At 52.0% G+C, this 27,237-nt stretch overlaps 3 protein-coding genes across 4 annotated transcripts; 2 read left to right on the top strand and 1 right to left on the bottom strand.

Annotated features, from left to right (window-relative positions):
• Positions 1 to 885: 885 nt before the first annotated feature.
• BOLA1 (bolA family member 1) lies at positions 886 to 2,355 on the bottom strand. 2 transcript variants are annotated; one of them, XM_050984605.1, is made up of 2 exons: positions 2,293 to 2,355; positions 886 to 1,324 (listed from the first exon to the last, which is right to left on the bottom strand). In XM_050984605.1, exon 2 carries the CDS (start codon positions 1,312 to 1,314, stop codon positions 901 to 903), a length of 414 nt encoding a protein of 137 aa, XP_050840562.1. In that variant the 5' UTR covers positions 1,315 to 1,324; positions 2,293 to 2,355; the 3' UTR covers positions 886 to 900. The 2 variants fall into 2 exon arrangements, with proteins under 2 accessions (XP_050840562.1, XP_050840563.1); XM_050984606.1 differs by having other exon boundaries at positions 2,253 to 2,303.
• Positions 2,356 to 4,961: 2,606 nt separating this feature from the next.
• HJV (hemojuvelin BMP co-receptor) lies at positions 4,962 to 9,136 on the top strand. Its single transcript, XM_009099216.4, has 4 exons — positions 4,962 to 5,269; positions 5,963 to 6,106; positions 7,225 to 7,730; positions 8,234 to 9,136. The coding sequence occupies exons 2-4, from the start codon at positions 6,007 to 6,009 to the stop codon at positions 8,858 to 8,860; spliced, it is 1,233 nt and encodes a 410-aa protein (XP_009097464.3). The 5' UTR covers positions 4,962 to 5,269; positions 5,963 to 6,006; the 3' UTR covers positions 8,861 to 9,136.
• An 11,597-nt stretch (positions 9,137 to 20,733) lies between these two features.
• TXNIP (thioredoxin interacting protein) lies at positions 20,734 to 23,910 on the top strand. The gene is given in 9 exon segments (XM_018924268.3): positions 20,734 to 21,192; positions 21,716 to 21,788; positions 21,880 to 22,027; positions 22,304 to 22,406; positions 22,497 to 22,663; positions 22,665 to 22,754; positions 22,845 to 23,001; positions 23,095 to 23,243; positions 23,325 to 23,910. Coding segments are annotated over 9 exon segments (1,359 nt in total). The 5' UTR covers positions 20,734 to 20,942; the 3' UTR covers positions 23,547 to 23,910.
• Positions 23,911 to 27,237: the final 3,327 nt, after the last annotated feature.

The raw sequence follows: 27,237 nt of genomic DNA, 5'->3' as shown, positions 1-27,237 counted from the left end.
CCACCAGGGTGGGAGCAGGGAGGGGCTGCTGGGTGGGTCCAGCCTGGGGGGGCTGTGGGAGGTGGGGGAGGGGGTGACCCCCTTTATTTTTGCCCCCTCCCAATGCTGACACCGGGGTGGGGGTCCCAGGAGCCCCATGTTGTTCTTGGGGGGGTCCTGGCAGCCCCACGCTGTTCCTGGGGGTGTCCTGTTTCTCCTGGGGGGGGTCCCATGAGCCCCATGTTGTTCCTTGGGGGGGGGTCTCAGGAGCCCCCCCCTCACTGTTCCTAGAGGGGGTCTTGGCAGCTCCACATTATTCCTGGGGGGCTCCTGTGAACCCCACGCTGTTCCTGGGGAGGTCCTGCTGTTCCTGGGGGGGTCTCGTGAGCCCCACGTTGTTCCTGGGGGGGGTCCTGCTGTTCCTGGGGGGGTCCTGGAATCCCCACGCTGTTCCTGGGGGGATCCTGTTGTTCCTGGGGGGGGTCCCATGAGCTCCACGCAGTTTTTGGGGGGGGTCCTGGCAGTCCCACGCTGTTCCTGGGGGGGATCCTGCTGTTCCTGGGGGGGGTCCCATGAGCCCCACGTTGTTCTTGGGGGGGTCCTGGAATCCCCACACTGTTCTTAGTGGGGGGGGTCCCAGCAGCCCCACGTTGTTCTTGGCAGTCCCCTGTTGTTCCTGGGGGGGGGGTCCTGCTGTTCCTGGGGGGGTCCTGGCAGTCCCACACTGTTCCTAGGGGGATCCTGTTGTTCCTGGGGGGGGTCCCGTGAGCTCCACGCTGTTCCTGGGGGGGATCCTGTTGTTCCTGGGGGGGGGTCCCGGCAGTCCCACGCTGTTCCTGGGGGGGTCCCGTGAGCTCCCCACAGTTTTTGGGGGGGGGGTCCCGGCAGCCCCACGCTGCTCCCGAGGCTCTCCCAGAGCCCTCACTGCTTCCCCGCCTCCTCCTCCTGCTCCTCCTTAGCCCCGCGTCTCTTGTCCCTCTTGGACCCCCCCAGGCAGGGGGGCGCGGGGGGGTTCTGGGGGTCGCTCTGCCACTGCTCGGGGGTGCGGGCGGTGACCTGCAGGGCGTGCAGGGGCCCGGCCAGCTCGGCCCGCAGCGCCTCGTGCACCAGGCGGTGCCGCTGCAGCGGCGGCAGCCCCGCGAAACGCCCGCTCACCACCAGCACCCCGAAATGAGTCTCGGCTCCGGGGGGACCCCCGTGGAGGGGGGAATCATCCCGAATCTCCAGGTGGGTGGGTTGGAGAGCTGCGGTCAGCTTGGCACGGATGGTGCGGGCCAAGGGACCGCCCGTGCCACCCATGGCAGCGCCGGCGGCCGCAAGGAGGGGACCCCGCATCGGGGAGGGGCTGCAAGAGAGAGGGGGGAATTCAGGGGGGGCAGGGGGAGAGACCCCCAGACCCCCAGGAGAGAGAAAGGACTGCAAGAGAGAGGGGGGAATTGGGGGGGGCAGGAGAGAACCCCCAGACCCCCAGGAGAGGGGAAGGGCTGGAAGAGAGAGGGGAATTGGGGGGGAGCAGGGGGAGAGACCCCCAGACCCCTAGGAGAGGGGAAGGGCTGAAAGAGAGAGGGGGTTTGGGGTGCATGGAGAGACCCCCAGGATATGGGAAGTGCTGGAAGAGAGAAGGGGGATTTGGGGGGTGCAGGGAGAGAACCCCCCCCCCCTCCAGACCCCAGGAGAGGACCCCACATTGGAGAAGAACTTCAAGAGAGAGGGGGGGTGCAGGGGGAGAGCCCCCCACCCGACCCCCAGCATCGGGGAAGGACTGAAAGAGGGAGAGGGAATTTGGGGGGTACAGGAGGAGATGCCCCCCACCCAGTCCCCACACGGCACCGGAGGGATTTGAGGATTTTGGGGGGGGGTTGAGAGGGAGAAGAGGCTCGAGGAGAGGGCGGGGTTGGGGGGAAAGGGATGGGGATTGAGGGTCTCAAGAGGGGGGAACACGTAAGGGTGACTTGGGGGGGCTCTGCCGGGTTATTGGGGGTGTCGGAAGGGGAAATAAGGGGGGGCTGGGGTGGGGAATAAGGGGGTGCTGAGGGGACAGAAGGGGGAATAAGGCGGTGCTGGGGACAGGCGAGTCTGGGGCAGCACAGGGGTGTCCCGGGGAGCTCTCGGGAAGGCCCTGAGCCCCCTCAGAACCCCCCTGTCCTCCGAGGGTACCCCGCGATCCTCCCACAGGGCACCCCCCGGCACCGGCAGATGCTGCCGGAGTCCCCAAAGCCCTCGATCCCCTCATGGTGCCCTCGGTGCCCTCCCGGTACCCCCGGTCCCCTCACGGTGCCCCCGCTCCCCTCACGCTCCCCTCACGGCCCTCACCGCTCCCGCCGTCACGTGACACCGCCGCAGCCACCCCACGTGACTCAACCCGCCCAATCCCCGCCGGCGGCGTAGGCACCGCCCATAAACATAAACCACGCCCCCAGTTATCCTTATATGGTTATGTGGGCGGAGCCTGCGGTGTGGGGGCGGGGCCAGGCGTGCTTTTATTTCTCCTTTTATTTCTTATTCTTTTCCTAATTTCACCCCGATTTTTCCAGGTTCATCCTTCATTTTCTATATTCACCCTTATTTTTCCATCGCCGCCCTCATATTTTCAAAATTCACTCTCATTTTTTATTTCTTCTCATTTTTTTCCTATTTTCATCCTGATTTTTCCCAGATCATCCTGATTTTTCCCGGTTCATCCTTAATTTTCCTTCTTTTACCCTGATTTTTCCATATTCACCCCTATTTTTCCCATCACCGCCCTCATATTTTCAAAATTCACTCTCATTTTTTATTTCTCCTCATTTTTTCCCTTATCCTTTTCCCATTTTCACCCTGATTTTCCCCAGACCATCCTTAATTTTCCAGGTTCACCCTCATTTTCCAATTTCTCCCTTATGAGATGCCCTAAATACTAAAACAAGGGGGTTCTTTTCGCCCTTTTTTACTTTTTTTTTTACTTTTTTGGGGTTCCTGCCACTCCTGCTGCCACCTCGTGGCACGGATCCTCTTCTCAAACTTCTCTCCGACTCTGTAAAACCTCTCCCCAAATCCCCAAACTCCCAAAAAATCCCTGTCCTAGCTGAGATGGCCACCACACCAAGCAACACTCCATTTTCAGTAGCCTCCAAACCTGTTTTTATTCTATTTATGCTTTTTATACCTTCTTACAAATTGTAAATTTACAATTATGGCTCGCAAGAAACAAAAAATTGCTCATTGGAACAGAGAGCTGCAGATAAAATATTTTGATTTTATTTTTTTTTTTTTTTTCCTTGGTTTTTGTATCCAGGACCTGGGTAGGAAATCCTTTCAGGGGGTTGAACCTGGATCTCAAACTTCCACAGCTCCCAAAAATCCCTCTAAAATTCCTTCCACACCTGGAGAACCCCCCAGGGTGGGCAGCTCCCAGGGACCCCCTGCCCACCTCACCCCACTCCCTCCCTTCTCCCTCCCCCTCCCCACTGGAATTCGCCTTTTGGGATCCAAAATTCCCCCCCCTGGCTATTTTTAAAGTGCTCTCGGAGCCCACTCAGCTCCTGCTCTCCCCTCTCACGATCTTCAGCTGTTTTTTGCCCTCCCAGCCTGGGTGGCAACAGCCGGGATTCCCTCCCCATCCCCACCCCGGCAGGGACCGGGAATTTCCTCTGGACCTGGGGGGATTTGGTGCCCATCCCGGGGCATTTTCGGGGGTAAGAGGAGGGCTGGGATGAGGTGTGGGGTGAAGGGATGGGATCTGGGCTTGGGATGGGATTTTTCATATTTTTATTTCCTTTATTTGTGCTTGGGATGGGGTTTATTTCCTTTATTTCTGGAGGATGGGATTTATTTCCTTTATTTCTGGAGGGATGGGGTTTATTTCCTTTATTTCTGGAAGGATGGGATTTATTTCCTTTATTTCTGGAGGGACAGGATTTATTTCCATTATTTATTATGGAGGACTGGGATTTATTTCCTATATTTCTGGAGAGACTGGATTATTTCCTTTATTTCTGGAGGGACAGGATTTATTTCCTTTATTTATTTTGGAGGGATGGGTTTATTTCTGTTATTTATTTTGGAGGGATGGGATTTAATTCCTTTATTTCTGGAGGGATGGGATTTAATTCCTTTATTTCTAGAGGGATGGAGTTTATTTCCTTGATTTCTGGAGGGATGGGATTATTTCCGTTATTTCTGGAGGGATGGGATTTATTTCCTTTATTTATTATGGAGAGATGGGATTATTTAATTTATTTCTGGAGGGTTGGTGCAGCGCTTCCTGCAGGTGTAGGTGGGATTTCAGGTGGCAATGGACCTGGAAAATCCCAGTTTGGACATTCCTGACCATTCCTGACCATTCCTGACCATTCCTGACCATTCCTGACCATTCCTGATCATTCCTGACCATTCCTGATCATTCCTTCTCCTTGCAGGGGTTGGTGCAGCCCTTCCTGCAGGTGTAGGTGGGATTTCAGGTGGGAATGGACCTGGAAAATCCCAGTTTGGACATTCCTGACCATTCCTGATCATTCCTGACCATTCCTGACCATTCCTGACCATTCCTGACCATTCCTGACCATTCCTGATCATTCCTGACCATTCCTGCCCTTTCCTTCTCCTTGCAGGGAGCAGGGGCTGGTGCTCAAATCCTGATTTCGGGATTTCAGGAGCGCAGCCAGCACGGCCTGGCAGTCATTGACCCCTGGGGACATTGGCCACCAGCCCTGGGGACACTGGCCATCGACCCCTGGGGACATTGGCCAACTTTGGCCCGTGCCATGTTTGCCTTCAGGACTTGGCTGTGTCCCAGGAGATAAAACGCTGGAAAAGTGCTCCCTGTCAGGGAACATCCCCTTCCCTGCTGGACACATCCCACGGGGAAAAGCTTTTCCACAGGGATTCACCCCCGGTGGTGCCCAGGAGTTTCCAAGGAGGAAAATCCAGGGAAGCTCCCTCATTGCTCAGGGTTTGGGGGCTCCCCAAACCTGGAGCTGCCGTGCCCCACTTCTCCACCTCTCTGGCCGTTGTTCCGGGCTGGAGCAGAGCCCAGCTAAATTTAGAGGGATCGATTTCAACCCCTCGCCTGTGCCCCGCGGGGGGAAAGGACAGAGCAAAGGTGGCCGGGGACGAGGAGCCACGGGGGGCTCCCTTCTCTGTCCCCTGGAGGGGCTCGTGGGACCCCAAATTCATCCATCAGCAGGACCATGGAGGAGCCCAGGGGGGCTGGAATTTTCCTGGGTCGTGCCACGGGTTTCTGTGGCCGCCACTCGGGGCAGAGCTCGTGACAAGGACGCGGGGAAGGAGCTCCCTGAGGAGGCTGATCCAGGTGAGGGGGCGGTGGGAAAGCAGGAATGAGAGGTCCAAGGGTGTCCTTGGCACCCAGGGATGCTCCAGGCTCTGATCCCACCACTTTGGGGTGGTGTCCCCCAAAGTGAGGACAGAGTGACACTCTCAACAGCCACCCCTGGGAGGAAACAGCCCAAGCAGCACCAGGGGGGGTTCGGTTGGAAATTAAGGTGATAAAATTTCAGGGTGATGAAATTTCCTCATGGAAAGGGTGGTCAAGGTGTGGCAAAGGCTGCCCAGGTGGAGTCACGTCCCTGGAGGTGTTCAAAGCCACCTGGGGACAAGTGGTGGCCTTGGGAGCGCTGGGTTGGACTTGCTCCTGTGGTCCATGGGGTACCTGGAGGAAATTTGGGGGCACCTGGAGGAACCTTGGGGCACCTGGAGGAATCTTGTGGTCCAAGGGGTGCCTGAAGGAACCTTGCTGGGGTACGTGAAGGAATCTTGGGGTACCTGGAGGAATCTTGTGGTCCAAGGGGCACCTGAAGGAATCTTGCTGGGGTACGTGAAGGAATCTTCGGGGTACCTGGAGGAATCTTGTGGTCCATGGGGTACCTGAAGGAATTTTGGGGTACCTGAAGGAATCCTGCTGGGTTTGGCTCCACCTGAGTTTTCCATGGTGTTAAAGAAGGGCCCCTCTCAGTCCCACCTCTCCAATCCCACCCTCTGCTTCCAGGGGAGCTGCTGGTGGGTGAGAGACCCCCCCCAAGCTCTGCATGGATGGGAATGGGGAGAGCTGCCCACAGTAGGAGCTCAGGGCAGCTGGAGAACCCCGACCTCTTCCTCCGAGCGTTCCTGCTCCTCTTCCTCCTCAGGCATGGTAAGGACCAGCATGGGCAGGGTTGTTCCCTGTAAAAATCAGGAGAAAAAATCCAATCTCCATGAGAATCTGGAGCTGGATGGTGGGGGGAATGTTGTGGCTTAGGTTTATTTTGGGGGGTTATAGGTGTGAGCTGTCGGTGGTTTTTGGGTGTTTAGTTTAGAGCAGGTTTAAATAGGTTTAAAGAAAAGGGGAAAAAACCCTATAGTTTAGGGAATTTTATTGTTTTAGCTAGTTAAAAGTCATTAAAACAGAGGAGAGTTCTGTCTTGTTGTCTGTTTATTTGCAGACAGATTCAGTTTGGATGTAAAGTCCTACAGTGTAACATAATATAGAATAATAGCATAATAAAGTAATTAATTAGCCTTCTGGTAAGATGGAATCAGATGGATCACTCCTCTCCCCTCGTTCTCATCTCCTCCCATGTCGGGGTTGCCTGCAAATCCCAGATTTGGTGAACCCCAAGGGAGGAGCATTCCCACAATTGTGGAAGAGATAAGGTGTGCTGGGGTTCACAGGGGTCCCAGGACGAGGGGAGAGATGAGAATCTTGACTCTGTGTTTCAGGAGGCTGATTTAGTATTTTATGATATATATTATATTAAAACTGTACTCAAAGAATAAAAGCAAGGATTTCATCAGAAGGCTTGAAAAGGAAAGGAATGGAATGACAATAAAATTTTGTGACTGACCAGAGAGTCTGAGACAGTTGGACTTTGATTGGCCGTTAATTAAAAACAACCAACATGCACCAATCAAAGATGCACCTGTTACATTTTACAGCAGCAGATAATTATTGTTTTTCTTTTCCCTCTGAGGCTTCTCAGCTTCTCAGGAGAAAAATCTTGGCAAAGGGAATTTCAGAAAATATCCTGGTGACAATATATGTTATAAAATAATAAATCAGCCTTCAGAAACATGGAGTGGAGATTTCATCTCTTCCCATCTTGGGGTTGCCTGCAAATTCCACATTGGGTGAACCCCGAGTGAGGAACATCCCCACAATTGTGGAAGAGATACGGAAAAACTTCCCACTGGACCAAAGCCAACTGCCACGCAGATGGCGACAGACCAGGGGAGGACAGGCTGCCCTTCCCCACCCCATCCCTTCTCTCCCAGTCTCTTCCCAGTGCAAAATCCTCCGCTGCAACTCGGAGTACGTGGCGGCCACGCTGCACCTGCGGGGGCCCGAGCGCGGCGCCGCCTTCTGCACCGCGCTGCGCTCCTACTCGCTGTGCACCCGCCGCACCGCCCGCACCTGCCGCGGCGACCTGGCCTTCCACTCGGCCGTGCACGGCATCGAGGACCTCATGATCCAGAACAACTGCTCCAAGGAAGGGCCCACGGCACCGCCACGGCCACGGCCGGCGGCGCCCAACGCCGCGCACGGCTTCGAGGCGCTCGACATCTGCGATTACGAGAGGAGTTTCCTCTACAAGCACGGCCGGCCCCCCGGTTTCCAGCACTGCGCTGCTTTTGGGGACCCCCACATCCGAACCTTTCACCACGATTTCCACACCTGCCGGGTGGAGGGCTCCTGGCCGCTCTTGGACAATGATTACTTGTTTGTGCAAGCCACCAGTTCGCCGGTGGCCAAGGGGTCCAACGCGACGGTCACCAGCAAGGTGAGGCCAGCGCACAGGCATGGGGGGCAAATCCAGGGTCGGGATTCCAAAATCCTTGGAAACACTTCATGCCCTGAGGGGGGATGAGGAAGGAGGGACAACAGTGGTGAAGGTTGTTGAGGGGACCCTCAAAAGCTCCTGCTGCTGCCAGGTGACTGTGTGGTGCATGGGGTACCTGGAGGAATCTTGTGGTGCAAGGGGCACCCAAAGGAATCTTGGGGTACCTGGAGGAATCTTGGGGTCCATGGGGGGCCCAAAGGAATCTTGGGGTCCATGGGGTGCCCAAAGGAATCTTGGAGGAATCTTGTGGTGCATGGGGTGCCTGGAGGAATCTTGCTGGGTTTGGCTCCACCTGAGTTTTCCATAGGGAGGAAGGGAGGACTGTGGCAGGGGTGGTTTGAGGATGGATAGGTGAGGTTGGACCTCCATCCTGAGATACCCCCAACCCCTGGGATGGAACCACACCCACCACACTCACCCCCCTCCCACCCCACTCCCCACAGCTCACCATCATCTTCAAAAACATGAAGGAATGCATTGACCAGAAGGTCTACCAGGCCGAGCTGGACAACCTCCCCGCAGCCTTCCAGGACGGCTCGGTGGACGGCGGCGCGCGTCCCGGCGGGAGCAGTTTGTCCATCCGGGAGCGCAGCCCCGGCCGGCACGTGGAGATCCGCGCCGGCTACATCGGCACCACCATCGCCGTGCGCCAGGCCGGCCGCCAGCTCTCCTTCTCCATCCGCGCCGCCGAGGAGGTGGCCAGGGCCTTCACGGAGGAGCAGGACCTGCAGCTCTGCGTGGGTGGCTGTCCCCGCAGCCAGCGCATGTCCCGCAGCCCCCGCGGGCGCGGCCGCGTCCCGGCGGAGACGGCGCGGGCGCTCTGCCGGGAGATGCTGCCCGTGGAGGACGTCTACTTCCAGTCGTGTGTCTTCGACGTGGTCACCTCAGGGGATGCCAACTTCACCATGGCAGCGCACGGGGCGCTGGAGGATGCTCGGCTCTTCCTGCCCGATGCTGAGAAGCTCCACATCTTCCAGGCTGGGGGAGGCTGCCGGCTCAGCTCTCCATCGCTTCTCCTCCTCCTCTTCTTCCTCCCGTGTGGACTTTGGGCTGTTTTGTTGCACTTTTAAGCCCTGCCTGCTCCGTAGGGAACCTGTGAGAGATGCTGGCTCCACCTTGGAGGTTCCTCACCTTGAAGGAGGTGTCTCAGAGACCCAAGAGAGGCACCCCTGGTTTGCACCCGCCGGTCTCACATGGATGGTGCAGCTGCTCCCAGCTCCTCTCCTGAAGGCAGTTCCAGATTTCTCTGTTCCATTCTGACATGTTCCTTTTCCCCTGAGGATTTGGCATTGCGGTGCATCGAAGAAAAATAAACCCCCAGGGTTAGCAACCCCCTCTGTCCCTCAGAGCCTTTCCATAAATCACTTCCCACCTTTCTCCCCCTGTTAATCCAGCAGAATTCCACTCAGGAACCCGACAGATCCAGAAATAACAGACTCGGAGCCCAAAGCCCAATTTTTAGCAGTAATTTTTTTTATTTAAATGGATTTGGGACCCTTCACTCAGCTGCTCCCAAAGCACAGCAAGGCCACAAATAATTTTGGGGAGCGTTGTGACCAAGAGAGAAATTTTGAGTAGAAATCAGCCGGTTTTGTCCATGTGCTCCTCTTCCAGGATAAATAACAAGCGAATCTCCAGCAGTGGGAGCTGTGGAGCTTGAGATCTCCTCTATCCCAGGCCACTGTTGCTGTTTTTCCTTGTTTTCTTGGCACCTGTTGTGGACTCAGCTTAGCCGGGTCTGGACTTGGGAACCGGTGTCATGTTTTAGGGAGGACAAAACACCCCTTGGGAATTCTCTCCCTTGGGTCTGGATTCTCTGTCGCTGCTCAAATCCCACCCAAACTGGAGCTTTTTGTTTGGAAAAAACAGAATTCCTGATGGCAGAGTCAGCTGGGCACACGGAGGGGCAGGGTTTGCCCCGTGGAAGGTGCAGGACTGCAGAGGGGAGGGCAAATTTCAGCTATTTCAGAGGATTTCAGTAAAGCAGATGGAGCTCGACAGCAGAAATCTTTTCCTTTATTTTTAATAAAGTGTTAAAGACTTGGCCATCCCTGTCCCACAGAATTGCAGGAAGGGCTTGTGGACGTGGGGGAAAAGGGAATTTCCGTCCCTCCAGGCACGGAGGCTCCATCGAGGGAGGTTCTGCAATTCAAGTTTCAAAACATCCACGGGGTTTTCTCTCTCTTTACTCTGTTGTGCCAAGAGCACAAAGAACACACAGGAAATAATTTCGTGGACATCACGGTGAGTTCCCCCTCAGAGGGGGGCTCGGAGCACGCAGTGAGGAGCAGGAGACCTGCTCCATGTTTTTTTACCCTGCTCCTGGTAATCCTGGTGGGTTTGACATAAAGGGTTTATTTCTGAGTCCCTGTTTCCTGTCATCTGTCTCTGCATGTCTTTGGGCAGCAGTGGCAGAGGAGGATAAGAATATCTCCTTCCTCCCCTGGAACTTTGGGTGGACGGAGGGGAAGCAATCTGCTTCCTGATGTGCTCCACGCGTCCCTTTGGGAGGAAAATCATCTGGGGAGGGATAAAACCCTCTTGGGGGATGAAATCCTCCGTGGGGAGAATGTTCTCCATGGGGATGAAATCCTCTGTAGGGATAAATCCTCAGGAGCAGCGTTGGAGCTCCTGGTGGGAATGGGATGGATTTGATGGTGCAGAACCTGATTGTCCTTTAGCTGTTGGCCTGTGGAGCCACTCAACGGGAATTCCATGGGGAAAGGAGGGTTCCCAGTGGAAGCAGACCTTCCCTCCCCCTGAACAGCCAGCCCATCACCTGCACCACCAGGACTGGGCCTGCAGCTTTCCTTGCCAGCCCTTTCTCAGGAGCCACCTCTGAAATTTAGAGAGCAGCTCCCAAACTGAAAATGCCCAGGAATTCTGATTTGGAGAGCTCTGGTTCCAGGAATTCTGATTTGGAGAGCTCTGGTTCCACCTTGGAGGCTCAGCAGCTCCACCCAGCCCAGAGTTACACCAGGAGTGGCCCAACGTGGACACTGCTGACAACTGGATTACAGCGTGGAGAAGTTGCTGTTGTTGATGAATTATGGACTCATTAAGGTCGGAGAAACTCTGAGATCAATAATCATTAACTCTCCGCAGCTCTGCCAAGGCCACTCCTGACCTGTGACCCCAGGTACCACATCCACCTGGTTTTGAACACATCCACCACGGTTCCAAGGTCCAACCTCCCTCGCCACGAACACAATCTCCAAAATACCCACCCCAAACCTCAGGGAGACCACCCTGAGCCCCCTCAGCTCCAGCTGGATGGTGAATTCCCCCAGGTGGGCTCCTCTTGGAGCTGGCTGAGGAGTTTTTTAGCAGGTGACACCAGCCAGGGAGGGGAAGGGTCGATCCAAAGTCCGCTGACGTCAATGGAAACAATTTTGTTGACATCAACAACTCGGCTTGGCGCCGACGTTCTGCTCCTGAGTTTGGGGTGGGGAAGAGGCCAAGTCCTGCCCCAGGTGGCTCTGAGGAGGAGCAGGGTGGAATAATTTGGGAACGGGCCACGACCACCCCATGCTTGGCACTTTTCCCCCGTTTAGATGGATCCCTGCCTGGCTACGGCTCGGGTTTGAGGCTCTGCAGGGTGTCCCGAGGAGGTGGTGGCTCTGTGACACAGAGGAGGGATGGACAGACGGACGGACGGATGGATGGATGGATGGATGGATGGATGGATGGATGGATGGATGGATGGATGATGGATGGATGGATGGATGGATGGATGGATGGATGGATGGATGGATGGATGATGGATGGATGGTGGATGGATGGCTGGATGGCTGGATGGATGGATGGATGGCTGGATGGATGGCTGGCTGGCTGGATGGCTGGCTGATGGATGGCTGGATGGATGGCTGGATGGCTGGATGGATGGATGGATGGATGGATGGATGGATGGATGGCTGGCTGGCTGGATGGCTGGATGGCTGGCTGGATGGCTGGCTGGCTGGCTGGCTGGCTGGATGGCTGGCTGGCTGGATGGCTGGATGGCTGGCTGGCTGGCTGGCTGGATGGATGGCTGGCTGGCTGGCTGGCTGGCTGGATGGATGGCTGGATGGCTGGATGGATGGCTGGCTGGATGGCTGGATGGCTGGCTGGATGGCTGGCTGGCTGGCTGGATGGATGGCTGGCTGGATGGCTGCTGGATGGATGGATGGATGATGGCTGGATGGCTGGATGGATGGATGGATGATGGCTGGATGGATGGATGGATGGATGGATGGCTGGATGGATGCTGGGTGGATGGAGGTGGATGGATGGATGGCTGATGGCTGGATGGCTGGCTGATGGATGGATGGATGGATGATGGATGGATGGGCTGGATGGATGGATGGATGGCTGGATGGATGGATGATGGCTGGATGGATGGATGGATGGCTGGATGCTGGCTGGATGGCTGGATGGCTGGCTGGATGGCTGATGGATGCTGGATGGATGGATGGATGGATGGATGGATGCGGGATGGATGGCTGGATGGATGATGGATGGATGGATGATGGATGGATGGATGATGGATGGATGGATGGATGGCTGGATGGATGATGGGTGGATGGCTGGATGATGGATGCTGGATGGATGGCTGGATGGATGGATGGATGGGGGATGGCTGGATGGATGGATGGATGATGGCTGGCTGGATGGATGCTGGATGGAGGGATGGATGGATGGATGGATGGATGGATGGATGGATGGATGGGGGATGCATGGATGGATGGATGGATGGACAGATGAAGAATCCTCTGCTACTCCTGGGAAAGCCTCCAGATGTCCACAGAACCCGCACTCCAGCACACTCAGAGCTCCGGCGTCCCAGGATTTCCCTCCTCACCCCCACCACCAAGGAATCACAGAATTCCAGGTTGCTTCTGGCTGGAAAATCCCTTCTAGCTGATCTCGCTCAAGGCAGGATCGGGATCATTTTGCTCATGGCACCTTCTGGACACCAGATGGCTCCAAGTCACACTTTTCTTCCTCCAGCTCGGCACTCCCAGCTCGGAGCAGTTTTTGCTGCTGACAAGGAGGGAAAATTCCCCATTTTTGCTGCCTGGGGGGGAAGGCCCTCTCTGATGTCACTGATGCCAAACGGGATGTGCAGACCAGAGATCTGAGCTCCTCCTTGTTTATGGACGGCTGGGCTCTTCTGGAACCTTCTCTGCCCCTCCCTGCTCCACACAAACAACCTCTGGGCAGAAAGGAGGGGAGAAATCCCAGCTGGATGGAGAACTTCCACATCCCAGTGTCCAGCGGGAGCTGGGAAAATGGGATTGCACAGGAAAAAATGCTCCAGGGCCAGCCCTGAGCGGCGGGGCGGCACCGGGGGAGGAGGGGAGGGAACCCGGCCCCTGACCCTGCAGATTTTCACAAACGTGGGGTTTTTTCTTTTTCCGGCTTTGTGGGGACCCCCCCCCCCAGCCCCCCCCCCCCCCGGGCCCTTGCCTTTTTTTTTTTTGGCTTCGCGTTTGGGCCCCATTTTGCGAGGTGTTTCTCAACCCTTTTGATTTTCTTTGATTTTAGTTTTTGCGAGGTTGTTTTACACACCCCTCTCCCCCCCGCACCTTCCGCGAGGGTGTTGTTCTACTTAACATTCGCTTTCTTTTTCTTTTTCGCGCAGGGTGCTGAGAACCCCGCGCTGGAGAGGGGGGGGGAAAAGGAAAGGGGAGAGGGAATGGAGGGAAAAGGGAGAGAAAGAGGAAGAAGGATAGACAGAAAGAGAGAAGAGGAGATATGGGAGAGAGGGGAGGAGGAAGAAGCAAGGAAAGGAAGGAAGGAAGTGAAGGGAAGGTACGGAAAGGAAAGGGAAGGGAAGGGGGAGGGGAGGGAAGAGAAGAGAAGGGGAAGGGAAGGAAGGAAGGGAAGGGAAGAGAATAGAAGAGAATTAGAAGAGTAGAGAGACGAGAAGAGAAGAGAAGAGAAGAGAAGAGAAAGCATAACGGAAAACAGAGGAGAAAGAGAAGAAAGAGAAAGAGAAAGAGAAAGAGTAAAATAAATATAAATATAAATATAAAATTTAATATAATAAATAATATATTATATTATAATGTAGAAATAAAACAATATTTATACGTGTAATGGGATATATATAATAATTCTATATATCTTACTATATATCTTATATATTTCATATAATATAAATAAATATAAAATAATATAATAAATTCTATTAAGTACTGTGGGACAAGCAGCTGCTTTCAGGAGCCAAAACACAGTCCCAGGAGCCCCTTTTTTTTTTTTTTTTTCCCCCAGGGGCTCGTTCCCCAAACACGTTTGCCTAGGGGTTGGTGGGTTTGTGGTGCGGGTGGGGGGGCTGGGGGGGGCAGTTAAGGAAAACCAAACAGGCAGGCGTGGGGAGGAAAGGGGGTTTTTGGGGGGGGGTGGGCGGTCGGGGGGGGGGGTGTGTGGGGTTGGAGGGCGGGGGGGGTTGTGTAAAAGAAAAAGTGAACGAAAGGGGAAAGAGGATGAGAACAAAAGAAAGGGACAGAATGGGAGTAAGCGGTTGGCGGTGGGAAAAGAATAGATCCCCACATAATAAGGTGAGGAAAAACGGGGGCGGGAAATGTAATATATGGGATAATATATTAAGATAATAGGCGGGGGATAATATAAATATGATAATAAATATCGTTGGCGATATAAAATGAATCTCCGGGGGATAGATTATGATTATGATATAATGAGTATATAGATTTGTGGGGGGGCGAAATGATAAATTGAGAATGCTCTATAATTTATAAATAATATAGATGATATAAAATTGGCGCTGGACTCGGGGACAATAATCAGGGCAAGATATAACAAATTTATAGATGGATATTAAAACATACCGGAGAAGCTTTGCAGGGACCCGGGGGAGGAATTATCCTACGCCCAAGCTGAATCCTAAATTCTGCTTTTTTTGTACCAGAGCAAGGACCAAAACGGCCAGGATGGATGGTTGTGGTGGGGGCGCCGGGGCTCTGGGCTGCGGCCCCCTGCTTTCTGCTGGCAAAAACCAACCCCTGAGACCCTGGGGCAAGAAATAGGAAAAAGAAAAAAAAAACCCCAGGGGATTGTTTATTTATCAGGCACCAGGAAAAAAAAAAGAAAAAAAAAAAAAAAAAGCTCAGGGATTTTATACAGCACTCCAGGAAAAAAACCTCAGGGATTTTTATTCAACAGCCACCTGGGATTCTTCTTCTTACTTCTTAGGAGCTCCAGGAAAAAAAAATCTGGCTCTCTCATTGTTTTTCTTATCCGTGCTTTTTTGTGTGCCCAAATGCATACACCTGGGGACCCTGAATTGAGCCCCATGGAGGGGGGGGGGTTAGGGTTGTTTGTAATAAATTTTAAGTTTGTAATATGTTTATTAATTAAAATGTTAAATAATAAAATTTTTTTTTAAATCCGTGCTTGTCCCTGCCCCCCTGGTGGATTTTCCCCCCCTCTCTCCTTGATTTTCTTGTTTGGAAAGAAAATTATGAAAATTGGGGAAAAAATTTCACTTTTCCCAGTGAAAAATCCCAACCTCCCCCAAATACATTCCCAGAAATTTCCGGATAAGTTAGAAATCTTGACCCCCTCGAGGGGTGAATTTCCAGATTGACCATGCAATTTGGGAGGTGGGGAGGGGTCTCAAGGGAAACCTCACAGCCACCTGGGGTTTCTTTCTCCTTCTTTAGGGGAGGCTCCAGGAAAAAATTCTGGATACTCTCATTGTGCCCATGCCCCCACCATGGGGGAAACCCCTTGCGCCCATGGGAGGGTAAGGGGTGGGAAAGTGTTTAAATGAAATGAATTAAAATTTTAGTGATGGCAAGATTAAAAAATAACTAAAAATTTTATTTTTTTTTTTAAAAAAAAAGTATTAAATAAAATAAAAATTGTAAATGAAAATATAATTTAAGAAAATTTTAAAAGAAAATAAATAAAAAAATAATTTCTTTTAAAATAAATAAAATATAAAATTTCAGTGCTTTTGCCATTGGTTGGTGATCCCTCTCATGATTTATTTTGTTTCTTGGGTTTGATAATGGGGGGGGAAAAATTGGGAGTTTCAAGTTGTTGGAAAAATCCTGATATTTCCCCAAGCCCAGATCATCCAAATTTCTTGGCCCAAATCTCTTCCTCTTCTTTAGGAGGCCTCCAGGAAAAAAAAATTCTGGGATCCTCTCATTTTGTGCCCATGCAAAATCCACCGGGGACCCCCTGGAGCCCATGGGCGAGGAGGGGGGTTAAAATTAAAATATAAAAAAGTAAAATAAATTGAGAGCGGCCAAGATAAAATAAAATACAATAAAATTAAAAAAAAAATTAAATAAAATAAAATTTTTAATAAAATTCAAAATTTTAAAAATAAAAAAATAAAGTAGAATATATAGATATAATATAAAATTTAAACACTAATAAAAATAAAATTTTAAAATGCGAATATAAAATAGAATTATAAATAACAGACATTAAAAATAAAATTTTAGCGCTGGTAGAGATTGAAATGAAATGCAAAATATAATAAAAATTGAAAAAAAAATTTTAAATAAAAACTGAATGTGCGAAATTTGGAAAATAGAATAAAAATAAAATAAAATTAATAAAATTTAAAGAATAAAAATTTAAAAAACAAAAATTTGGAAAATTAAAATAAATTAAATAAATTTTAAATAAAAAATATAAAATTTGAAAAAGGAAAATATACATAAAATAAATTTTCGTTGCTTTGCCCGTGATTCCACTCTCCTGATTTTCTTGGGTTTGGGATTGTGGAAACATTTCGCCCTTGTCCCTTTTCCCGGCGGGAGTTGCAAATCCCCGCGGAATTCGGAGCAATTTTTTTTTTTCCCAATTCCATTCCTTTTCTTTTTTCCACAAACCCTCCTGAGGGCGCAGGGAGGGGGGGGGTGAGGTGTTGGGCAGGGGGCGAGGAGGGTGGGTGTGGGGGGACAGACAGCACGCGCCAACAGGGGAGAGGGAGGAGAGTAGAAGACCACAAAATGAGGGAGAGGATATTAGGAGGGTAAGGGAGATGTAGGCTGAGAGGGAAGAGGGGAGGGAAAGGGAGAGGGAGGGGAGGAGGGGCGAGCGAAGCGAGAGCGAAAGCGAGAGCGAGAAGTTAGAGTGAGGGGTAGAGGGGTGGGGAGATGGGGAGAGGGAGGGAGGGATAGGGAGTAGGGATAGGGAGAGGGCGAGGGAGAGGGAGGGGAGAGGGTAGAGCGAGGATGGGAGGGGAGGGGGAAGGGGAAGAGTGATGAAGGGAGGGGAGGAGAGAAGGGAGAGGGAGAGGTTGATTGATATTTTACCTAATTTTATATTTTATTTATTTTTGCTCTATATTTATATTGATATTTATATACAGACACAATAATTATATTTTATTTATATTTTTTTGTTTTTATATTTAGTATATTTATATTTATATTTCTATTGATATTTACTTTTTATATTTTATATTTATATTCTTTTATTCTTATTGATAGATATTTTATATTCATATTCATAGTCATCATATTCATTTTCATATTACAAACACCAAACAATTTAGATTTATATTTATGCTTCTTTTTATATTTTTTTTTATATATTTTTTATTTTTATTTTTATTTTATTTACACATTTCTATTTCATAGCCTGTAAATCAAACCGAGAGAGAGAAGCTATCTCTAAATAAACTATCACTCTACTCTCTACTCTCCTTAATATAAATGGACTATAATCTTACCCCCATCTCATAGACCTAACACTCACTGCATTCTGTCTCTCTCCTTCCCCCTCTTTTCCTCTATTAAAAATAGTAGTAGATGCGTATGAATATAGCAATAGAATAAATAATAAGAGAAGATAAGTAATATAATGGAAGAGGATAGAATATAAGGGAAGAGGAGACATCGGAACGTAATAGGAGATAAGTGTAAGATACGTGAATTAGGAAGCGAGAAGAGAAGAGAAGAGTAATAGAAGATAAGATAAGGAATAAGATAACTGAATTCTAATTAAATAAGAGAAGAGAAAGAGAAGAGAATATAAGATAATATAATCTAATATTTATATAATAATAATTAATAATATAATTAATAGGGCGGGACAGGACAGACAGCCCTGCGGGACGGACAGACAACCTGCGGGACAGACAGACAGACACGCCTGCGGGGGACGGGAGACAGAAACCCCTGCGGGGACAGACCGGACAGCCCTGCGGGACAGACAGCCCTGCGGGACAGACAGACAGCCCTGCGGGACAGACAGACAGCCCTGCGGGACAGACAGACAACCCTGAGGGACAGACAGACAGCCCTGCGGGACAGACAGACAGCCCTGCGAGACAGACAGCCCTGCGGGACAGACAGACAGCCCTGCGGGACAGACAGACAACCCTGCGGGACAGACAGACAGCCTGGGGACCGACAGACATGCCCTGCGGGACGGAACAGACAAAACATGAGGGGACGGACCGAACAGCCTGAGGGACGGACAGACAGCCGAGGACAGACAGTACAGCCCTGAGGACGGACAGACAGGGGCCGCTGCGGGACGGCCCAGACAGCCTGAGGACGACAGACAGCCCGGACGGGACGGACAGACAGCCCTGAGGGACGGAACAGACAAACCATGCGGGAACGGACAGACCGCCCGCCGGACCAGCAGACCAGCCCTGCGGACGGCCAGCAGCCTGAGGGACAGACAGGAAATCCCCTAGGGACGGACAGGACAGCCCTGGGACGGGAAGACAACTATGGGGAACGGAACAGGACACGCCCTGGAGGGGCGGACAGACAGCCCCTGCGGGACCGACCGGACCAACCCTGAGGGACATGACAGACAGCCCTCGGGACGGACCAGACCGCCCCGCGGGGAAACGGACCAGGGACCAAGCCCTGAGGGACAGGACAGACAACCCTGCGGGACAGGGACGAGACAGCCCGGAGGGACGGACAGGGACAGCTCATGCGGGGACGGACAGGACAAGCCCTGAGGGACAGACAGACAACCCTGCGGGACGGACAGCCAGCCCTGAGGACAGACAGACCGCCCTGCGGCACGGACAGACAGCCTGAGGCCGGACACGACAGCCCTGAGGGACGGACAGACAGCCCTGCGGGACGGACAGACAGCCCTGAGGGACAGACAGACAACCCTGCGGGACGGACAGACAGCCCTGAGGGACGGACAGACAGCCCTGCGGGACGGACAGACAGCCCTGCAGGACAGACAGACAGCCCTGCGGGACGGACAGACCGCCAGCAGAGGCAGCACCAAGAGCGCCCTGGCAAGGGCGGCCCCTCCCGCTCCCGCTGCTGGACATTGTTCCGCTTCCTCTGCTCCTTCCCGAGCCGGGAAAGCACCAAAAATTGGGGAAAAAAAAAGAGGAAAAAAAGCAAATTGTTGTTGTGGAGTAATGCTGAGGCAGGGAGGGAAATCTGAGGGTTTCTTGGAAATGAAAGTCTCCTTTGGAGGGAGGAGAAATTCTGTTTTACTCCTCAAATCCCTGCTGGAATCAGGGCCAGGGCTCCTTGGGTGTTGTTCCCTTTCCTCTGTGTTTTCCTGAGCTGGGGGGGGCGGCCAGCACCCCCCACTTTGGGCAAACACCAACAAAAACAACACCCAAAAAAAAAATAAAAAGGAAAACAAAAAAAAAAAACAAAAGGGGAAAAAAAAAAAAAAAAAAAATAAAAAAAAAAAAAAAAAAAAAACAAAAAAAAAAAAAAAAAAAAAAAAAAAAAAAAAAAAAAAAAAAGGTGGAAAAAAAAAAAAAAAAAAAAAAAGAAAAAAAAAAACAAAAAACCCAACAGAAAAAAACAACAACATGAGGACTAGGGAGGAGAAAAAACACAAACCATGATGAAGGGGAAGGGGGGAGGGGGAGGCAGGGGGGGGACAATTCCTGTGCTGTGGCGGTACAATCCGATGACGGGCGGCCCGGCAGGGAAACTGATGTGTTTTCTGGGAAAGTCAAAATCTTCTTTTGGACGGGAGGAGAAAGAGAAAAGCCGCGAACCGACAATTCTGGGTTGAGCATTCTGGTTTCGGGCTGAAACTGGGGGGGTTTGAAATCGCGCTGGAGCTCGGGTTTGTGGGAGGGTTGGGCGATGTTTGGGGCCAAGGAAGGGGCAGTGTCTCCAGGCCCCCGAGTGAGAAGTAAACAACCACTCCCAAACCGACACCCGGACACGGGGACCGGGAGAGGGCACCCCCCACACGTCCAGGTTTTGCTGCTTGACCCCCAATTCACCTTTTCCTTTATTGACCCCAATATGGGGGGGGGCGGGGGTGGTGCAGGGGGGGAGGAAAACAAATAAAAAAAAAATACCACCCAGAGGGCTGAGGGGACCCCTCAGACCCAGCTGAAGGATTCCAGGGGATGGAAGCACCAGAGGCATCCCCCCATTTCCATCCGTACCCCAAATCCGCCCTAATTAACCCCAAATTAATAGGGGAGAGTTCACCCGGGGTGGGGGAGGGGGGGGTTGAAGGAGGGCAATGGAGGCGCCCCCAGGCTGCCCTGGGTGGGGAGGAGGATTCTGAGGAAGGAGGTGAAGCCCCACCGGCCCTCAGGGCCCCTCGGGGCCGCTCCCAGTGTTCCCAGTACAGCGCGGCCCGTCCCAAACTGGGACCGACACCCCCGCGCCCCCCCCCTCCCAGCCTGGGAACATGACATCGTGTTCCGAGCTCGCCATTGGCCAGAGCCGCCGCCCGTCCTCGCTCCCCATTGGCCACCCGAGCTGTCACTCCACCCCCATCCGTCCCGCCCCCGCTGAACACGCGCGGCTTTCCTTCACACGCTGTCCACGCTCCCCGGACGCTGCTCTGATTGGTCAGTGTTGCCGTAAACAAGGCAGCGGCAGCCAATGAGCGCGCTGATCACGCGAGCAGCACGCCCGGCCACGCGCCCTCGGCGTGGCGGCCCCGAGCAGCAACAGGCGCGGGCGGGGGTGGGCGGGGCCCCGAGCCTATAAAAGGCAGCGGAGGCAGCTGCACCCTCAGAGCGCTGAGGTCCCGGGGCAGCCGCTCCTGTGGGAACTTCGCAGCGTTTCTCAACAAAGCCTTCCCTCGCTTAGTTGTTTTTTTTTTTTTTTTTTTTGCCTCGGGCGGATTTTTGGATTTTTGTTGCCCTACGGGGATAAAACCCTGCAGCCCTTGCTTGATCAACCCCTTCGTCCTCATCCCGCCTCAGCCATGGTGATGTTCAAGAAAGTGAAGAACTTCGCTGTGGCTTTCAGCGAGCCCGACAAGGTTTATTTCAGCGGGGACAAGGTGGCCGGGCGAGTGCTGGTGGAGGTGGCCGAGGTGACCCGTGTCACCGCCGTCAAGGTGCTGGCGTGTGGCGTGGCCAGGGTGACCTGGGCCAAGGGCCCGGCGCAGTGCCGGCAGGAGATGGAGTACCTGCGCTTCGAGGACGTGCTGGCCCTGGAGGAGCAGCCCACAGGTGAGGGCAAAGGGCTGGGAAAGGAGAGAGTGGCCTTAAATATCCGGTTATAAACCCAGCCCAAGTCAGGGGTTGGCACAGAGGGGGTGTGGTGGGGCTGGATTGGGGTAGGGGGTTTGGGAAGGGCACCCCTGAAACCCTTGATCACCAGCACAGCATTCATGCTGTGTTTGGAGCTTGGAATAAATAACCAAATCCAAGAAAACTCAGCCAAGCCAATTCGAAGTTTGGGAGCAAAAAGGACAAAATCAGAGCCTGGGGAGGTGCTGTGGTGTTGTGACTCCACAGGGGTTGGGCACATTGGTGACACGGTCAGGGACAGGATCACACCCTGGGGCTGGAGCTGGCAGATAAAGGGGGAGCTGGAGCTGGGGTGGAGCCGCTGAGCCACCCTGTTGTGCCGCGGGCTGTTGGTGAGGTGAAGGGAGAGAACACAGGGTTCCCGGGGTGTGGACAGGTGTTGGCCAACACCCTTGGAGCTCAGGATCCACCCTGATGATTTCCCTGCCCTTTCCTCCTCCAGATGAGGACGGCTCAGTCATCCTGAGACCTGGCAACAAGTACGAGTACAAATTCGGCTTCGAGCTGCCCCAGGGGTGAGTGTGAGGCAGCAGCTGCCACTGGAGGGTGGAATTAAATTGGAAAATGCGTGTTTTGGCTCTGGAGTGACCCCCTGTGTGTCTCTAGGCCGTTGGGCACCACCTTCAAGGGCAAGTACGGCTCTGTGGATTACTGGGTGCAGGCGTCCCTGGAGCGCCCATCCTGCCCCGCTCAGCAGATCAAGAAACGCTTCGAGGTGATGGATCCTGTGGATGTGAACACCCCAGAACTGCTGGTGAGCCCCTGGTTTCTCTAAAACTTGGGGACAAAAGTCCTTGGGGAGGATCAGCCTAAACCAGTGGTATCTTTAATCAGATTTGGGCTGAGTGGGATTAAGGGTGGGATTAAGGAGTTGTGGATAATTCCAGAAACTGACACTGGGTGGGGCGTGTTGTGTACTCCAGGGGAATTTGAGGCTGGGTTGCAAAAAAGGAAGGAAGAAAAGGAGGAAGGAAGGGTGGGAAGGACAGGATAGGGCCAGTGTTTGACCCTGTGTTCCCTCTCCCCACAGTCTCCAGTGGCGGCCAAAAAGGAGAAGAAAGTGTCGTGCATGTTCATCCCTGATGGCCGCGTGTCTGTCAGCGCCCAGATCGACAGGAAGGGCTTCTGTGAAGGTGAGGATTGCTGGGAGCAGGGAACTGGGGTGGGGGAACCAGTGAGGAAACCCCCAACACCTTTAACAAGTGGGGTTTTTTATTCTGCAGGTGATGAGATCTGCATCAACGCCGACTTTGAGAACACCTGCTCACGCATCGTGGTGCCCAAGGCAGCCATCGTGGCCAAGCACACCTACCTGGCCAACGGGCAGACCAAGGTGTTCTCCCAAAAACTCTCCTGTGTTCGGGGCAACCACATCATCTCTGGCACCTCCTGAGTCCTGGCGAGGCAAAACCATCCGTGTGAAGAAGCTCAAACCCTCCATCCTGGGCTGCAACATCCTCAGGGTGGAGTATTTCCTGCAGGTGAGCCTTCGTCTTCCTCATCCTCCTCTGGGATCCTCCTCACCTTGGGGTTGTGTTCCACACTCCACTAAACCTCGGTTGTTTTTGCAGATCTACGTCAGCGTGCCAGGCTCCAAGAAAATCATCCTGGAGCTGCCCCTGGTGATCGGGAGCCGCTCTGGCATCGGCAGCCGCAGCTCCAGCATGGCCAGTCAGACCAGTTCCGAGATGAGCTGGGTGGACCTGAACCTCCCCGACGCTCCCGAGGGTGAGTGGGGTGGGATGTGCAGGGTGGGCCGGGCTCGGTGCCCCTCAGAGACGGCCCAGCTGAGCTCAGCCATCCCTCGCTTCCTCCCCGCAGCTCCCCCGTGCTACCTGGACATCGTTCCCGAGGATCACCGGCTGGAGAGCCCCACCACGCCCCTGCTGGACGATCCCGACGGCTTCGACAGCCCCATCTTCATGTACGCTCCCGAGTTCAAGTTCATGCCTCCCCCCACCTACACGGAGGTGAGCACGGCAGCTCCGGGGCAGGGGCCAGGTGGATCTGGGATCACCTGCCCGGATTCCTCACCCTCCTCCTGCTCCCAGGTGGATCCCTGCGTGTCCAACAACAACAACAAACACCACCAGCATCACCCAGTGAGCTCCGCAGCCGCGGGCTCTGGACTGGGCTCGCTGTGCCACAAACCCGCAGCGCATCTGCAGAGGGAAAATGAACAATGCCACATTCCCGAGGAGCTGCTGCATCCCCAGGGGTTCCTGCATTTCCCCAGGGATTCCTGCACTCCCCATCCCAAATCTGGAGGATAAAAAACCCCTCAAGCACTGGGGGGAGATGAGGCAGATCCGGCTGGGGACCCTCGGCTGTCGTGGTCCTTGCTCTGTCGTGACAGGGGCCAGGCAGGGAGTTGTGGTTTTTAATCAATTCCATCTGGATTTTGGTGACTTTGGGCGATCCCGCCGAGGGAGGAGGGGGCGCTGTGACCGCGGTGGATCCGTCCTGTCGCGACACAAATCGGTGTCACGACCTTTTGTACTCTTTGTTTTGTACATAGCGTTTCGGGGAGGGGGGTGGGGGGAAAAGCACAGAAATGCAAATTTTGTACTTTTTCGTGGCCCCTGGGGGGCGAAATTTGTAATAAAATTGTAATAAATAAATGAAATTATTCCTTTATCTCTTGTCTGTCTTGGGGGTGGGGGCATGGCAGGAACCCCCTGGGAATCGGGGTGGAGGTGATTTATTTTCTCTCATTTTTGGTTTTTCTGGAGGGTTTTTCCAGGGGGGAAAAAAAGCACAAAAATAGCGTAAAAAAGGGAAACTGAGGCACAGAGAGATTAAAAAAGGCAGAGTGGGGAAACTGAGGCAGGAATTTATTTTCCTGCCTTTTTTCTGGGAGCACCCCTGGAGGGGGTTTCCTGTTTTTTTCAGGGGAAAAAAGCAAAAAATTAGCAGAAAACTCAGTGCAAAGAAGGGAAACTGAAGCACAGAGAGATGAAAACAGAGTGGGGAAACTGAGGCAGGCAGGGGAGTGCTCCTGTTTTCCTGCCTTTTTCCTATTCCTATTTTTCCTGCCTTGTTTTTTGAGGGGCTCCTGGGCTTTTCCTGGTTTTTCCATGGGAAAAAAAGCAAAAAAAACTGAACAAAAATCAGTGCAAAAAGAGAAACTGAGGCACAGAGATGAAAACAGGCAGAGAGGGGAAACTGAGGCAGGGATTGCTTTTCCTGCCTTTTTTCTGGGATCAGCCCTGGAAGGGTTTTCCTGTTTTTATCAGGGGAAAAAAGCAAAAAAATGGAGCAAAAATCAGTGCAAAGAAAGGAAACTGAGGCACAGAGATGAAAACAGGCAGAGAGGGGAAACTGAGGCAGGAACTGCTTTTCCTTTTTTTTTTTTTTTTTTTTTTTGAGGGACTCCTGGGCTTTTTGTGGTTTTTCCAGGGAAAAAAAGCAAAAAAAAAAAACAGGAAAAAAAAAAAAAAAACAAAAAAAAAACCAGTGTAAAGCAGGGAAACTGAGGCCCAGAAATAAAAACAGGAAGAGAGGGGAAACTGAGGCAGGCAGGGGAGTATTCCTAATTTTCCTGCCTTTTTTTGGCCCTGCTGGAGCAGCCCTGGCTCAGTTTTGGGATCTGGGGGAAAGGTCCCGCTGCCCAAAATCGAGGCCACGACCTTGGCTCTGCTCCTCACCCTCTCCCCCACTTGGAGCCCCCCCAAAAATCGCTGGCCCAGCCCCTCCCCCACCTCCGCTTTATCCCGAGGTTTTTTTTATTTTTGGAATTGGAGCCGTTCTGGGTCCTGGCCAAGGAGGGAAAAGGTCACCCCGGGCTGGGCCAGGATGGGCTGGGCTGGGAGAAAGGGACAAAGGGGGAACAGAGAGCCCAAAAAATACAGAGAGAGATTCACAGAGAACCCCCCAAAAAATACAGAGAGCCCCAAAAAAATACAGAGAACCCCAAAAAATACAGAGAGATTCCCAAAAAATACAGAGAGATTCCCAAAAAATACAAAGAGATTCACAGAGAACCCCCCAAAAAATACAGAGAGTCCCAAAAAAATACAGAGATTCCCAAAAAATACAGAGAGATTCACAGAGAGCCCCAAAAAATACAGAGAGCCCCCCAAAAATACAGAGAGATTCCCAAAAAATACAGAGAGATTCCCAAAAAATACAGAGAGATTCCCAGAGAGCCCCAAAAAAATACAGAGAACCCCAAAAAATACAGAGAGCCCCAAAAAATACAGAGAGAGCCCCAAAAAATACAGAGAGACCCCCAAAAAATACAGAGAGATTCCCAAAAAATACAGAGAGATTCCCAGAGAGCCCCCAAAAAATACAGAGAACCCCAAAAAATACAGAGAGCCCCAAAAAATACAGAGAGAGCCCCCAAAAAATACAGAGAGAGCCCCAAAAATACAGAGAGAGCTCCCAAAAAATACAGAGAGCCCCAAAAAATACAGAGAGAGCTCCCAAAAAATACAGAGAGAGCCCCAAAAAATACAGAGAGATTCCCAAAAAATACAGAGAGATTCCCAGAGAGCCCCAAAAAATGAGGGAGACACTCCCAGTCCCCTGCTGGCCACCCCACCCCCTGAAATTATCGATTTTTTCCCCCTGAAATTCTTGATTTCCTCCCCCTAAATTGCTGATTTTCCCCCCTGAAATTATTGATTTTCCCCTAAAATTGTTTATTTTCCCCCTAAAATTGTTGATTTTCCCCCTTAAATTGTTGATTTTTCCCCTGAAATTACTGACTTTCCCCCTTAAATTATTTTTTCCCCCCTGAAATTATTGAATTTCCCTTCCGCTAAAATTTGTTGTTTTTTCCCCCCTTAAATGGTTGATTTTCCCCCCTATATTATTGCTTTTCCCCCTAAATTATGGTTTTTCCCACTGAAATTTGATGATTTTCCCCTTAAATTGTTGATTTTTCCCACCTAAATTTATTGATTTTCCCCTGAAATGATGGATTTTTCCCTGAAATTGCTGATTTTCCACTGAAATTTGTTGATTTTCCCCTGAAATTGTTGATATTTCCCCCAAAACCCTGGGGAAACTGAGGCACGCAGCTGGGGGATAAATCCCACCCCCAAAAGGTGCAGATTGATATCTGAAAAAGATAAAAAAAGGATAAAAAAGGATAAAAAAAGGATAAAAAAAGGATAAACAAAGCTTTGGGAATGCAGAATTGCTGGAATGTTCCGGCCTTCAAAATCCATTTTATGCCCTAAAATATTCATTAAAAATTCATCTTGCCCCTCCAAAGTTTCCACAATAAACCAAAATTTCCTCTCTCAAAAATTCCCCTTCCACCCAAAATATTTTTCCCACCCTAAAAATACATTTTTTCTCCCCAAAAAGAGGCATCTTGACCCACAAGAAGTTACTTTTCCCTCCCCAAAACTCCACTTTTACTCCCCAAAAATCCCACCTTCCCACCCCCAAAAATCCCTTTTCCCAAAAAAATAAACTTTATGTCCCAAATCCAATTTTTTCCACCCAAAACCCGCCACTTTCCCCTCCCCATAAATCCTTTCCCCCCAAAATATCGCTTTTTTTTTCTCTTATAGAAACACCATTTTTCACCTCAAAAATCCCATTTTATTAATACCCCCCCCCAAAGCCCTTCCCCATTTGGAACACCCCCGCCCTCCTCCAACCCCCCCGCGCTAAAAAACACCAAAAACGGACCCAGAAATACCAAAAATAATTTTAAATTTACACAAAATCCACCCAAAAAAAAAAAAAAAAAACCAAAATTTGGGGGGGGGGTCCCGGGGGGGGCCGGGCCTGGAGCACCGGCGCCACCTGGTGGTGACAAAGGGAAGGACAGGGAAGGGACAGCGGGGTCACCAAGGGGGGACAGGGACCCCAATGCGGGGGACAGGGACCCCAATGGGGGGACAGGGACCCCAAGGGAGGGGACAGGGACCCCAATGGAGGGGCAGGGACCCCAATGACCCCAATGTCACCCCAGTGTCCTCAAGGGGGGACAGGGACCCCAAT

This window comes from Serinus canaria, chromosome 25 (assembly GCF_022539315.1).
Source record: "Serinus canaria isolate serCan28SL12 chromosome 25, serCan2020, whole genome shotgun sequence".
Lineage (NCBI taxonomy): Eukaryota > Metazoa > Chordata > Aves > Passeriformes > Fringillidae > Serinus > Serinus canaria.
Note: the sequence above shows the minus strand (reverse complement) of the source record. Positions and strands in the feature narration are given on the sequence as shown.